At 52.0% G+C, this 13,651-nt stretch overlaps 1 protein-coding gene across 7 annotated transcripts in view; it reads right to left on the reverse strand.

The window, feature by feature from the left end:
* Positions 1 to 258: 258 nt before the first annotated feature.
* Positions 259 to 13,651, reverse strand: part of HM13 (histocompatibility minor 13) — a 55,516-nt gene continuing 42,123 nt past the window's right edge. For 2 of the 7 annotated variants that reach the window (XM_055265213.2, XM_055265215.2), the window contains 5 exons: positions 10,132 to 10,168; positions 8,050 to 8,152; positions 3,512 to 3,597; positions 1,585 to 1,731; positions 259 to 694 (listed from right to left, as the gene is read on the reverse strand). In XM_055265213.2, the coding sequence (XP_055121188.1) occupies positions 595 to 694; positions 1,585 to 1,731; positions 3,512 to 3,597; positions 8,050 to 8,152; positions 10,132 to 10,168 (473 nt within the window). In that variant the 3' untranslated portion in view covers positions 259 to 594. Of the gene's footprint in view, positions 695 to 1,528; positions 1,732 to 3,511; positions 3,598 to 8,049; positions 8,153 to 10,131; positions 10,169 to 13,651 lie in introns of all 7 variants that reach the window. The other 5 variants (XM_055265216.2, XM_063633782.1, XM_055265214.2 and 2 more) reach the window with 3 other exon arrangements.

Consider the following 13,651-nt stretch of genomic DNA (forward strand, 5'->3'; position numbering starts at 1 on the left):
GGTAAGTGGGAGACTCTCACCTGCCAACATCCTTGCTGCCCCCAAGTATTTCGAGGAAGGTGGTGAGAAAAGTGCTAGCTGGTGAGAGAAGGGCTTGTGGGCCCCCTCTACTGGCTAGAGTGTTTTAGGGGTGCTGGGCTGGCCAGGCACTGGGGTGGGTACCCTTAAGGGGCTTGCAGAAGATTCTGGGTGGGTAGGTGAGACCTAGAAAACCTAGGGCAAGACACTGGGTGCTTACACAGAGAAACTTCCAGGAGCACAGTGGCCCGCCCTGGCCATGGGATGAGTTTTTAATGTGAGGCAAAATCAGTCCACAATACAAAATCTAAAAATCACACCCACTTTTTCCACCTGGCTCCCGGGGAGGGGGGAAGCTGGAGGTTTCTTTTGCCTGCAGGGTGTGGGGAGGAGCAGAGGAGGGCCAAGAAAGGGATAGGGAAACGAGGCCACAGAGGCCTGGCTAGAGGTATCCTGCTGCCCCCTGCCCTGTCCTGGAGCTGCCCTCGGCCTCCTGCGCCCTCTGCCCGTGCACGCCTGTGTGGGCCCAGCCCCCGTCTGTCTGGTCTGGCCCTGAGGGCTCGGGCAGCAGCCGCATCACTTCTCTTTCTTCTCCAGCCCCTTCGATGCTGATGCCTCTGTTCCCTCTTTGGATTCTGTCACTGCCACTGGATCCTTAGGATTTGACTCCTCATAACTGACCAAAAAACAAAACAATAAAAATACTTTTAGAGGAGAGGGTGAGCAGAACCTTGGTTGTCCCCTTCCCCCACCCCCATCCTAGGAAAGCGCCTGGTCACATGCGGAGCGTCAGCCGTGTGTCCACTGCCCAGCATCTAACAGCGCCTGGCCCCAACCCTATCACATGCCCTCCTCAGGCAGGCTGCTCTGCTTTCTCTGAGCCCAGGGGTACCAAGAGGCAGCAAGGGCAGCAGCCAATGGAAGAGAGGTTGGGCCTGGGCTTGTGTGGGCCGACTTCAAGCTTCCTGAACCTTCTGCTGTAGCGTGGAAAAAGGGGCGGCCATGACAAGGCTACAAGAGATGGAGATAGGCTGCCTCCCAGGGCACACGGCATGCATCAAACAGCTCAGCCCCAGAGGTGAGGGCACTGCTGTACTGGCAAGTGGCAAGGTGCTGCTTTGAAGACAGACACCTTGGCTTAGCTCCTGCTATGGGCTTCATTTTTCGAGCAACTGAGTTCATGCCTAAGACAATACACATCTTTCCTCACCAGATCAACCCTGTGAGGCAGGAATGTGCCCACTTACAGATGAAGAAAGTGACTTGCCTAAGGTTATACATATACCTTGAATGGTAACAGTATCTACTACTGCATGACAAGGGCCATTTCCATCCACTATGATGTGGGCCCCGCATTACTGGTGAGGGCAGGAAGCTTCGGGGTTGTCCTGCTTCCCAGCCCCATGGCTGGGTGCAGCCACTGCCCCGTAGTTGTGGAGGAGCTGCTCTTGCGGCCTACTCCTGGCAATGGTCCCTGCCCTATGCACTGGAGCTGCAGTGTCTGCCCTACCTTGGGCCCCGGGGCAGTAGGGGGAAGCGGGCAGGTGGGCACCCGCTGGGCATTACATGGCGCTGGGATTCTGCGGGCGCCGGCGGCGAGGGCCAGCTAGCTTCTGCTGCATGGAGTCGGCCAGGCTGGCTGGGGAGCCCGAGACTGTGGGGAAGTGGGTGAGCCTCGGGGTATGAGGCAGGATTTCCGCCGAGGACTCGTAGCTGTGTGAGAGACAGAGAAGAGACAGAAAAAAAGAGATGGATAGGGAAAGACTAAGGGAGGACAGAGACTTCCTTTCCAAGGAGCAGAGAGCAGAACCGTCTTGTTTTTACCTATTTTTGCACTTCCAGATTTTATGGAAAGAAGCTGATATTATTTGGATAATGAAAAAAGAAAAGATGCACCTAGACAAAGGCATATCAGGCCGCTGTGCAAAAGAACAAGCATGCTCTAGAAGTGTATGTGCTGCTGTAGAAACACCTCTAAGAAATACCATAGAAACCCAAGGTGCAGAATGCTCCAAGAATGCCACCGTCTGTGCAAGAAAAAGTATACACACGTCAGTGTACAGGTGTCTGAATGTCTGTGTAACACTGCTGGCCTCTGTGGGGTAGCTGGAGCATGAGGGTGCTCTCTCTGCTACAGCTCTGGAATTTTTAACTACGTGAATGTGGTACCAATATAAAAATAAGTAAATCAATAAAAAAAGGAGGAGAATAAAAGGGAAAAGTAAAACAAAAGGTGGAGAATCAGGAGAGAAATGAGGAGAAAGGAGGGAGAGGGAGACAGAGATCACTTGCTTTTTACCCCAATCTAAGAACGTCCAGGGTGGGAGCGGAGGGCAAACAGTGGGGGCAGGGTACCTGTACAGCAGAACATTTAGCGCCAAGCAGGTAAAGGCCAGGGGCACTCTCTGCCTTGTGTATTCAGAGCTTTGCCTGATGAAGGCACAAAAGCATTGGGTGGTTACCCCAAGGGGAGGGGCAGGGAAACCTGGGCTGGATGGGAGGCAGAGGGAGGGTGAGGGGTGGGTGCTAAGCTCAGGGATCGGGTGCCATGCCTGCTCCCAAAGCTCCCTGAGACCTGTCCCCAAGTTCACCCCTAGCCCCCACTTGCCTCAGACCACAGAGCTTTGCTGGGCGAGGCAATGTGGGCAGGCAGGCTGGGGGCTGGGGATTCTAGGCAGGACAGGGAGGGCAGAGGCAGGTCCGGGGGAGGGGTGAGTCACAGGCTCCCCTGCGGGGAGCCAGGTGCACAGGAGGCCCTGGCAGGCGCTCTAGGGACAGCTTGGAGGCCAGGCAGGTGGAACTGGGAGGAAGGCACCCGAGTAGGCAGCTTTAGTCACAACTGGCAGCTATTTCTAGGTCCCTGGCAGGCAGGGTCAGCAGTGCTGGGGGCAGACACCTGTTGGAGTCACGCAGGCCTTGGGGTATGGGTGGGGCTGTGTGCAGGGTGTGGTAGGTGTGGATATGGCTCTGGGGAAGGGGTATCTGTGTGAGATACTAACAGAAAGCACTGAGCTGTGGGTTAAAGCCACAGAGGCGAATGAACAGGGACTGACATCTACCTTCTACTCGGGGCACTTTCTACCACACTAGGGCATCCCACATGCCCCCTGTTCTATTACTCACATGTGAAAACTGAGGCCATGGGAGGGGAAGACATGCCTGAAGTCACCTGGGGGCAGAGTCACCTAGGGCTTCTGACAGTAGGCAGAGAAAAACCCACAACAGCTATTCTTAAGATCCGGCTAGCATTTGGATGGGGGGATGCCTAGAGGGCCCTGATGCCTTGCGCTCCCCTGGCTCCTGGCCCAGGGGAAGGTTCCCACTGGTGCCCACAGGCCAGGTACCCATGTACTGGTGAAAAAGGCAAGGGGTGGGGCTGGTGGCGAGAACAATGTTCCCCTAGAGAGGTGTAAAGATACCCCCAGCAGGTTCCACTGACTGCCAGCAGGCGCACTGGTGCCCATGAGGACATCTGCCCCCCACTGTGCCTTACCTGAACATCTCTGTCACTTCTCCCTTGGCCAGCGCCACCAGGACAGGAAAACCGATGCAGGCGGGGACCAGGTATAGGAGGGCAGGCTATGAGAGGACACAGGCTGGTGAAGCCATGCTGGGCACGGCACTGCCTCGGGGCCATGCCCAGCACCCCAAACCCCTCCTGGGCTGGACTGAAGGACAGTGACTGGTCCAGGACCATAGCAAGTCAGTGGTCCTGGGTGGGCTGCTCCTAATTTCCAGACAAGGGTTGCTCCTCCCGAGGGGGAATGCAGGAAAACTAAGCAACTCAAGCATGCAGGGCTTCAAGGGTTCCCAGGGGTTTGGCTGGCAGCATCTGAATCACCTGGGTCACCAGGTTCAAAAGGCAACTTCCTGGTTTGGTCCTACTCCCAGAGACTCTGCTTCCTGAGGTCTGGGGCTCACACCTGCATTTTAGCAAATGCTCCAGGAGATGCTATTATAGTGATGATGACGCCACAGCTGCTATGTAATGACTACTTGTTGCAGCCTGTATTAAGGTGACCTAGCTGGTCACTGGCTCCCCCAGGATTCACATCCAAGCAATTTGGCATGTCTGTGCTGAGACTCCTGGTAAAGCTGGGTTTGGAGAAAAGGACAGTTATACTAAGACCCCGTTCATGAACATCTACTGTGCAGGCACTGAGCTTAGCCTTCCCAGGAAGTCAGCCCACTGCCACATCCCATGATGGTTATCCTTTTGCAGAGGAGGAAGACCAATGCTTCACAATGAGAGGGAAAACAGCCCAGGACTCAGAGATCCAAATCTTTTTTTTTTTTGAGACAGTCTCTCACTCTTGTTGCCCAGGCTGGAGTGCAGTAGCGCAATCTTGGCTCACTGCAACCTCTGCCTCCTGGGTTCAAGCGGTTCTCCTGCCTCAGCCTCCTGAGTAGCTGGGACTACAGGTGCCCGCCACCATGCCCGGCTAATTTTTGTATTTTTACTAGAATTGGGGTTTCGCCACGTTCTCCATGGTGGTCTTGAACTCCTGACCTCAGGTGATCCGCCTGCCTCGGCCTTCCAAAATGCTGGGATTATAGGCCTGAGGCACCACGCCCAGCCCAGAGTTTCTTTTTTCTTTTTTTTGAGACGGAGTCTGGCTCTGTCGCCCAGGCTGGAGTGCAGTGGTGTGATCTGGGCTCACTGCAAGCTCTGCCTCCCAGGTTCACACCATTCTCCTGCCTCACCCTCCGGAGTAGCTGGGACTACAGGTGCCTGCCACCACGCCTGGCTAATTTTTTGTATTTTTAGTAGAGACAGGGTTTCACCGTGTTAGCCAGGATGGTCTTGATCTCTTGACCTTGTGATCTGCCTGCCTCGGCCTCCCAAAGTTCTGGGATTACAGGTGTGAGCCACCACGCCTGGCCGAGTTTCTTTCTCTTTTTTTCCTTCTTTTTTTTTTTTTGTGATTTTGAGATAGAGTCTTGCTCTGTCTCCCAGACTGGAGTGCAATGATGCAATCTTGGCTCATTGCAACCTCCGCCTCCCGAGTATCTGGGATTACAGGCATGCGCCACCATGCCCGACTAATATTTGTATTTTTCAGTAGAGATGGGGTTTCACCATGTTGGCCAGGCTGGTGCACTTGAGTTCTTTCACATGGAGTCAGGTCCCTTGCTATGTGCTCTGTAAGTCCCTCTAATTTCCCTCACAGCATTCCTCAGCAATTTTTTTTTTTGAGACAGAGTCTCACTTTGTCTCCCAGATGGAAGTGCAGTGATATGAACACGGCTCACTGTAGCCTTGACCTCCTGGGCTCAAGTGATGCTCTCACCTCAGTCCTACAAGTTGCTGGGCCTACAGGTGTGCGCCTCCATGCCTGGCTAATTTTTGTATTTTTTGTACAGACTGGTTGTCACCATTTTCCCCAGGCTGGTCTTGAACTCCTGAGCTCAAGTGATCCACCTGCTTTTGCCTCCCAAAGTGCTGGGATTACAGGTGTGAGCTATCGTGCCTGGCCTCCCCAGCAATTTGTAATGGAACATCCCCATAGGTGGTGAGTTCAGTGAGGGCAGGCCCACAGCTGTCTTGCTCACTGCAGTGTGCCCCGCATGCTGAACAGGGCCTGGGAAATACTCAGTGAATGGCTCCTTCATGGTGCTTCTTCATGGGTGCTCATGAAGTGAAGAGATTGTTCTGGAGAGGGTGAGGAAACTTCATTTTTTTTTTTTTTTTTCTGAGACAGAGTTTCCTTCTTGTTGCCCAGGCTGGAGTGCAGTGATGCGATCTTGGCTCACTGCAACCTCCGCCTCTCAGTTCAAGCGATTCTCCTGCCTCAGCCTCCTGAGTAGCTGGGATTACAGGCATGCTCCACCAAGCCCGGCTAATTTTGTGTTTTTAGTAGAGATGGGGTTTCTCCACGTAGGTCAGGCTGGTCTCAAACTCCCGACCTCAGGTGATCCACCCACCTTAGCCTCCCAAAGTGCTGGGATTATAGGTGTGAGCCACCATGCCTGGCTGGAGACTTCATTCTTAATGTAAAGCCAGTCCTTGGCCAGAAAAAAATAAGTCTTTCCCGCATGCCCTTGATCCTAACATTCAGACTTATTTCTTGCCATCTGCCATAGGTGGGCTGTGATCAATACTGCTTTATGTATATTAAATTATCCAATCTAACAGTCCCTAAGTAGGATGGGTGTGATGGCTCATGCTTGTAATCCCAGCACTTTGGGAGGCTGAGGTGGGCAGGTCAGTTGAGGTCAGGAGTTTGAAACCAGACTGGCCAACATGGTGCAACCCTGTCTCTACTAAAAATATAAAAATCAGCTGGACGTGGTGGTGCGTGCCTGTAATCCCAGCTACTTGGGAGGCTGAGGCAGGAGAATTGCTTGAGCCCAGGAGGCGGAGCTCCAACGAGCTGAGATCACACCACTGCACAAAGGCAGAGGTGACCCTTATTTAGAGCAATGCTAGCACTGGGACTACCTGTGTGTTGGAGAGCAAAGGACCCCATGGGACAGGGTCCCCTCATGTCCTGGATCCCCTTTCCAAGAAGGATTTTCAGAGAGGTGCCCACTTGGATGACTGGGGTTAAGGGCTGGGCTGCTGCTGGGGAGTAACACAGGCCTTGGGCCAGGGTTCAGGAGTTCATTAGTATGGAATCCAGATCGCCACCCAGGGCCCAGCCTGACGTAGTGTTTGCGTTCATCTCAGCGCTGCAGTTTCCCGATAAAGGAGAGGACTCCTGTGTGCCAGAGTTCTGAATGGGAGCCTCTTCTCAGTCCAGCCAGGCAGAGGGTGAGGCTGCCACCTTGTGGCCACTGGGGGAATTGGCTCTAGGCTTGGACTCCAATAAGGAGCTGAGAGCTGCAGAGACCTCCAAAAGGCCTCTTAACTAGTCCTCCAAACCAGGTCCAGTCACTCTCTGTGACCCTTGCCATAATGCATGTTACTCTCAGCTTACACGCCATTGAAGCCCTTGAGCAGAAGTGAGAGGTGGTTCCACAATGGTTGTTCTTGGTTTTTCTAATTATGGGCTAGGGGCCTTTTGACCCTCTATAAAGTTAATACTGTACTAGGACTAAATGAGTTATTAGCAAAAGAGTTTAGCACAGTGCCTGGCACACAGTGATTAAAAAAGCCCCAGCTTTTGTGATTAATTCAAAGTTGGCTCGTCTGTATTTGGGCCCTGGGGAAGGGGAAAGGGGACAGAAGCAGCAAGCCCAGAGTTCCATGGTTACTGGGTGGTGCTGGGATTCACAACACGGCTCCCTTAGCCCCTGTTCCATGCTGCCTTTCCCTTGGCCAGGGCTTGAGAGCCTGCGTGTGGTTTCCATGCTGACCCAGGTTTTAATCCTGGCTTTACCACATACTTGCAGTGTGGCACCTGAACTCATTTCCCCACCTGTTCACAAGGATCCTCATGAGTGCAGAGCCTGGCACGTGGAAGTGCTTAACAAACAGGAGCTCTTATTATTTCCAGTAGAGAGTAGGGCAATCCTGTCTGCTCACTTTCCCCTGAATCTTCCCCTCTCCAGGCCACACTGAGGGCCCCCAGTCCTTGTGCTATGTTGCTTTATTCTGTGGCGGCTCAGTACTCCATCCTCATCTTGGTGGGAGGAGGCAGAGCCTGGGCTACTTGGGAGTAGGGGCAGGGACGCCCCAATACCCAACACCCACTCCAATCCTGTTCTTCTCTGCCTGCTTCCCACTACCAAGGCTGAGAAGCCAAATCCTCTTTCCTGGACTCTCCTGTAGCCAGGGTGGCTTTAGGACCCCAATCTGGCCCATGAGATGCTGAGAGGGTTCTGGGAAAGTTCCTGCCTTCCTGATGAAGGCAGCAGGCATGGCTGTTACGCTTTTCCCTCCTTCTTGCCTCTAACGTGCCCATGCTGCCTAGAGCAGTGGCAGCCATCTTGCAACCACAAATGGAAGGCCCAGAGAATCACAGACATGACTGCTCCAACACATGGGGAGTGCCTATCTCTGGACTGCTTGCATTTACAAATAAATCCTCTGTAATTCCCTCTACTTGCAGTGAGGCGTTCCTGACACTCTGATACCATCCTGCTCACCTGAGCATGCTTGAAGATGTGCATGATGAAGATGGTAAGGCCCAGGCCAAAGATGTAGGCTGCAAAGCTGGTGTAGAAGTAGGTGTGGGTATTCTTCTTCAAGCTTCAGGGAAGGTGTGAAGAAAGAGGAGGAGCGTTAGATATAGGGACTGGAGTAGGAATACCCCTTCTGAGGGAGCTGGGGAAGACCCTAGAGGTAGTGGGGGGTGACTGAACCCTGGGCTGGGAGTCTGGAGGTGGGTGTGCACGCTGATACTGCCTCCAGCTATGTGTCTCTGGACAAGTTGCTTTCCTTCTCTTAGCCTCAGTTTACTCATCTGCAAAATGGGAAAATGAGCTCATCTCCTTGGTAGTTATGAATATCAAATGCTGCAACTTATAACAGTGGCTGTAAGACTTTAGTCGGCATAAAAATCATCTGGAAAGCTTGTGAAAAAATGCAGGATTCTAGGTCCCACCCCCAGGGAGTCTGATCTAATAGCTCTAGAGCAGGGCCCAGGAATCTGCATTTTGAAAAAAACATCTGAGGTGAATCTCATACCGTTGGATAATGCTTTGAGAAACACAGATACAGAAACTGCAAAGGTAATTACTACTTTTAAGTGCAGTGGACGTAATAGTTCAGTAGCCTGTTTGTGGTACTAACTAGATGCTGGCTGCATGAATAAATGCCAGTGGCTTCCTGGAGGTGATTCATCCAAGATCAGCTTCAGAACAGATGAAGCATATACAGCCCGGCATTGCCATTACGTGACTTCCCTCTCCAGTGCCAGCTCCATAACCTCTGCATGTCCCCAGCGCCTGGGATGTGCCCAGCCAGTACTATGGACTCAATTAACATTTGCGGAATGAATGAGTGCTTCTGACCCCCTTCTCTCCTTGTCCTGGGTGCTTCTAAGCCTTCGGCTGCAAGTACATTGAGAACTCACCTATTGTGAGAACTGGGGTGCAAGTGACTCCCTTTGGGAATGTTGCACTGATTCTGGAATCAGCTGAGGAGCTGCTTATGCTGTGGGCCCAGGCTAGAAATGAGACTCTGTCTCTGAGGGTGCTGGCGGTTGAATCTGTCTCCAGCAAATAGCCTGGGGGCTTCTTATGGGTTTCACTTTGTATTACCCCTGAACAGCCAGGAGTAGAGATGGCTGGCACAGACATCTCTCTACTTACAAACTGGCCAGGTCTCTTCCAAAGGTGACTGTGAGCCCATATGCTCCTAAGGTTCGAAGTGGCACTACACAAATAACCCAGGTGTATGTAAGTGGGAAAAACCTAAGTTTCACATGGAAACTGGACTTCAATGATGCTGGTAGTAAGTTTCTCATTACCACTCTCACTGTTATGACTGCTTTTGCAACTATCAGGCATGAGGAAATCAAGAGAAGTTCACAAACCACCTCAAAGTTCAGTGCAACATCGCCAGCCCTCACAGGGATGACGGCATAAAATGATGGAGCTGTTGCTGGCGCCCCCTGCTGACAGCAAGTCCCGTTGCATAGGTGCATTAACTCGGATAAGACCTTTCCTGTGTTTTAAATGCTGACCTAAGTTGCCCACCTTCTCCCCCTCGTGCTCACTGTCTACAACAGACTGAAAAATGTCTGAGTAAAGAGAGGGCAGGGAACAGCTAGAGCAGCTGAGACATGGTGACCTGACCCTAGGCTGATAAAAGATGATGATGATGACTGCAACCAGGATTCAACCAAGAGCTACTGAGGTCAGTGTGTACTCAGCACTCTCTCCAGATTTCATGGTAGGAACTCTTGTTATTAACTCAAGATGAGAAACCAGAGGCTCAGGAAGGTCAGGCCACTTGTCAAGGTCACACAGTGAGAAAGCACTGTGAGTACCACCAGGCCCTTGTGGGTTTAAATCTCTTGGCCTGTGATTCTTAAAACAATTTTTTGACCACAAGCTCTTCAAACACTTAGAACTTCAAGATGCAAAATGCAGATAAACTCAGAATTGCTCTGGCTGCTGTGGGGGTGGAAGGTCTGGTCTCCTGAGGTACCTTCTCTGGGCTCCTGAAGGCCACTGGAGAATCCCTGGAGAAGCCCATGCTGGGGCAGGCCCTCACTCACTCACCTGATGTCAAAGCGCAGCAGCAAGGCAATGAAGATCCCTGTGGGAGAAAGCTGGGGTTAGAGAGTGGCAGGGAAGCAGCAGGGCAGTGAGCTAACAGGAGACTGGGTCCTGGTCCCCAACCTGGTGTTCCGTCTTGGAGCAATCATTGGAGACCAAGGGTGTGGCCAATACTCTCAAGTGCCAGCAGAAAGTCCCATTTCTCTACCTAAAATAATGAGAGGGGCCCAGGATTTTGCTTTGGCCTGGGACTACAATGACTCAGCACCTCACCGCATCATACTATGTCACACTGCGTCTGCCCAAATGCTTATCAACTGCCTATGTACCAGGCGCTATGGGAAATGCAGTAGGCAACATCGCTGCTCCCACAGAGCTCAGCCAGGGGGACAGGGTAGCCACACTATGACATACCTCAAATAGTCACGGAAGTCATTGTGAGACTGTAACTGTTAAAGAGTGCTTCCACTTTGGAAGGCAGAGGTGGGTGGATCACGAGGTCAGGAGTTCGAGACCATCCTGGCCAACATGGTGAAAACTCGTCTCTACTAAAAATACAAAAATTAGCCAGACATAGTGGCATGCGCCTGTAGTCCCAGCTACTCGGAAGGCTGAGGCACAGGAATCGCTTGAACTCAGGAAGTGGAGGTTGCAGTGAGCCGAGATCGCGCCACTGCATTCCAGCCCAGTGACACAGCGAGATTCTGTCTCAAAAAAACAAAACAAAAACAAGAAACAAAAGCAAAAATTAGCCAGGTGTGGTGGCAGGCACCTGTAGTCCCAGCTACTTGGGAGACTGAGGCAGGAGAATCGCTTGAACCCAGGAGGCGGAGGTTGCAGTGAGCCGAGATCACACTACTGCACTCCAGCCTGGGTGACAGAGCGAGACTCCGTCTCGAAAAACAAAAACCTAAAAACCCCAAAATGAGCCAGGCATGGCGGTGCACGTCTGTAATTCTAGCTACTTGGGAGGCTGAGGCAGGAGAATTGTGCTTCCCATGTTGTGAGAAGGTCTAACGGGATGAGACCTAGGCTGCGTGGGGGTGAAGGAGGGGAAAGAAGGAAGGCTTCTTGGAAATGCCACATGCCAGGGGGAGAGAACAGCACGTGCAAAGGTCCTGGAGAAAGAGTGCTCAGGAGACGTGGCAGGGACTGAGGGGCCACTAAGGCAGCTTGCCCACTGGCAGGAGATGAGGAGATCGACCAGCCCTGCAGGGCCCCGAGGACCATAGGGAGGAGTTGGGTCTTTATCCTGAGTGAAGAGATGCACTGGAGGAGTTCTGAGCAGAACAACCTAAACAGATTTTGAAAGAGGCCCCTGTGGCAGCTGCGTGGCTGGAGGGGGGAGGAGGAGGGGCAAGCAGTGGGCCGTTTGAAGGCTCCACAGGAGCACAGGAGAGGGTTACCTCGGCCCACCCACCACACTCTGAAACTTGAAAACCAAGCCAATTGTAAGCAATGGTTCTGCTAAAAAAGAAAAAAGAAAGAGATATCCCAGAAGCCTAAGCATCCCCAAAACACAGCCAACCAGTCCTGTCCCTGTGCTATACACACACCCTGTGTGTCACCTCCCTCACTGGGCTCTGGCTCTGAGTCTCATTTACTTGAAGGAAGGCACTGGTAAGAAGCACTGCCTGGCTGGGCGTGGTGGCTCATGCCTGCAATCCCAGCACTTTGGGAGGCCGAGGCAGGCAGATCACCTGAGGTCAGGAGTTCAAGACCAGCGTGACTAAAATGGTGAAACCCCGTCTCTACTAAAAATACAAAATTAGCTGGGTGTGGTGGCGCATGCCTGTAATCCCAGCTACTCAGGAGGCTGAGGCAGGAGAATTATTTGAACCCAGGAGGTGGAGGTTGCAGCGAGCTTAGATTGCGTCATTGCACTGCCTGGGCAACAAGAGCAAAACTCCATCTCAAAAAAAAAAAAAAAAAAAAAGAAGCACTGCCTGTCAACATATGATTAATTTTAAAGAGGGAAATGAATTAGTTCTCAATGAATACTTTGTAGGAGTAGGGAGTTGGTTGGGGAGAGAGCAGACAACTACAGTTATTCTGGAATCAAGCTGGGAACTCAGTGCCCCCTGGCGGCTGATTTCTACAAGTGTTCTCCAACTAATCCAAGGGTCAGATCTCTGCCAGGGATTTTCACTCCTAAAGTGCATCTGGCCTTCCAAACAACGCTCCACTGTGATCAACTTACATTTATTGTGATTGCGGGACTACTGGGGATATATACAGAGGGTGGGGGAAGGACAGATATGCCGAGATGTCCTGTGCACGTCTCAAGCCCGGAACTTATGACAAGGACATGGGAAGTTTGTGTGGGTGCCTGACAGACCGTGCCCTGGAGAGTGAGCCAGATGCTTTACAGGACTCCATTTCTTTTGTCTGACGGAGATGCCTTCTACTGGGGAAGCAAGTCTCCCTGCCTCACAGCACTGCAAATTATGAAGACACATGGGTGCAAGCCCACACCTCCATGGCCTCAGGCAAGTCAAACCTCAGTTTCCTTATCTGTGAAATGGAAATGCCCTCTGTCTCACTGGACTGCTGGGAGAAGTAAAGATAACATATAAAAAGTACCTAGCACCATTCTTTTTTTTTTTTTTTTTTTGAGACGGAGTCTGGCTGTGTTGCCTAAGCTGGAGTGTAGTGGTGCAATCTCGGCTCACTGCAAGCTCTGCCTCCCGGGTTCATGCCATTCTCCTGCCTCAGCCTCCCGAGTAGCTGGGACTACACGCGCCCGCCACTACGCCTGGCTAATTTTTGTATTTTTAGTAGAGACGGGGTTTCACCGTGTTAGCCAAGATGGTCTCGATCTCCTGACCTCATGATCCGCCTGCCTCGGCCTCCCAAAGTGCTGGGATTACAGGCTTGAGCCACCGCGCCCGGTCACCTAGCATCATTCTTGGTACACAACAGGTGCCTGATAAATGGTAGCTGTTGTGATTACCATCTTATTACTGCTAGTGCTGCTTAAGGAGCAGTTCTGACGGCATAGCCTTTTTTGCAGTTGGACAGCGCTGGTCTGAGTCCTGGCCCTGTTGCTTACTAGTGTGTGAATTTGTATCATTCCCTTTACTTCTGAGCTTCAGTTTCCTCATTGGTAAAACAGGGAAAGCCTCTGTGTCACCTCCATGTGTCACAAAATGCAACTGTCACAAATAGAAGTGCCTGTATCACCCTAGGTGATCAGAATTGCTATAATATCCTACCCTGGAAAGTAAGTCAGCCTTTAATCTGCTGCTTTAAAATAATTCCTCTTCTTTTAAAAAATATAGATGGGGTCGGCCAGGTGTGGTGGCTCATGCCTGTAATCTCAGCACGTTGTGGGGGCCGAGGTGGGCGGATCACCTGAGGTCAGGAGTTTGAGACCAGCCTGACCAACATGAAGAAACCCCATCTCTACTAAATATACAAAATTAGCCGGGCATGGTGGTGCATGCCTATAATCCCAGCTACTTGGGAGGCTGAGGCAGGAGAATCGAGACTCACTTGAACCAGGCCTCAGGTTGCGGTGAGC

Source organism: Symphalangus syndactylus, chromosome 24 (genome assembly GCF_028878055.3).
Source record: "Symphalangus syndactylus isolate Jambi chromosome 24, NHGRI_mSymSyn1-v2.1_pri, whole genome shotgun sequence".
Taxonomy (NCBI): Eukaryota; Metazoa; Chordata; class Mammalia; order Primates; family Hylobatidae; genus Symphalangus; species Symphalangus syndactylus.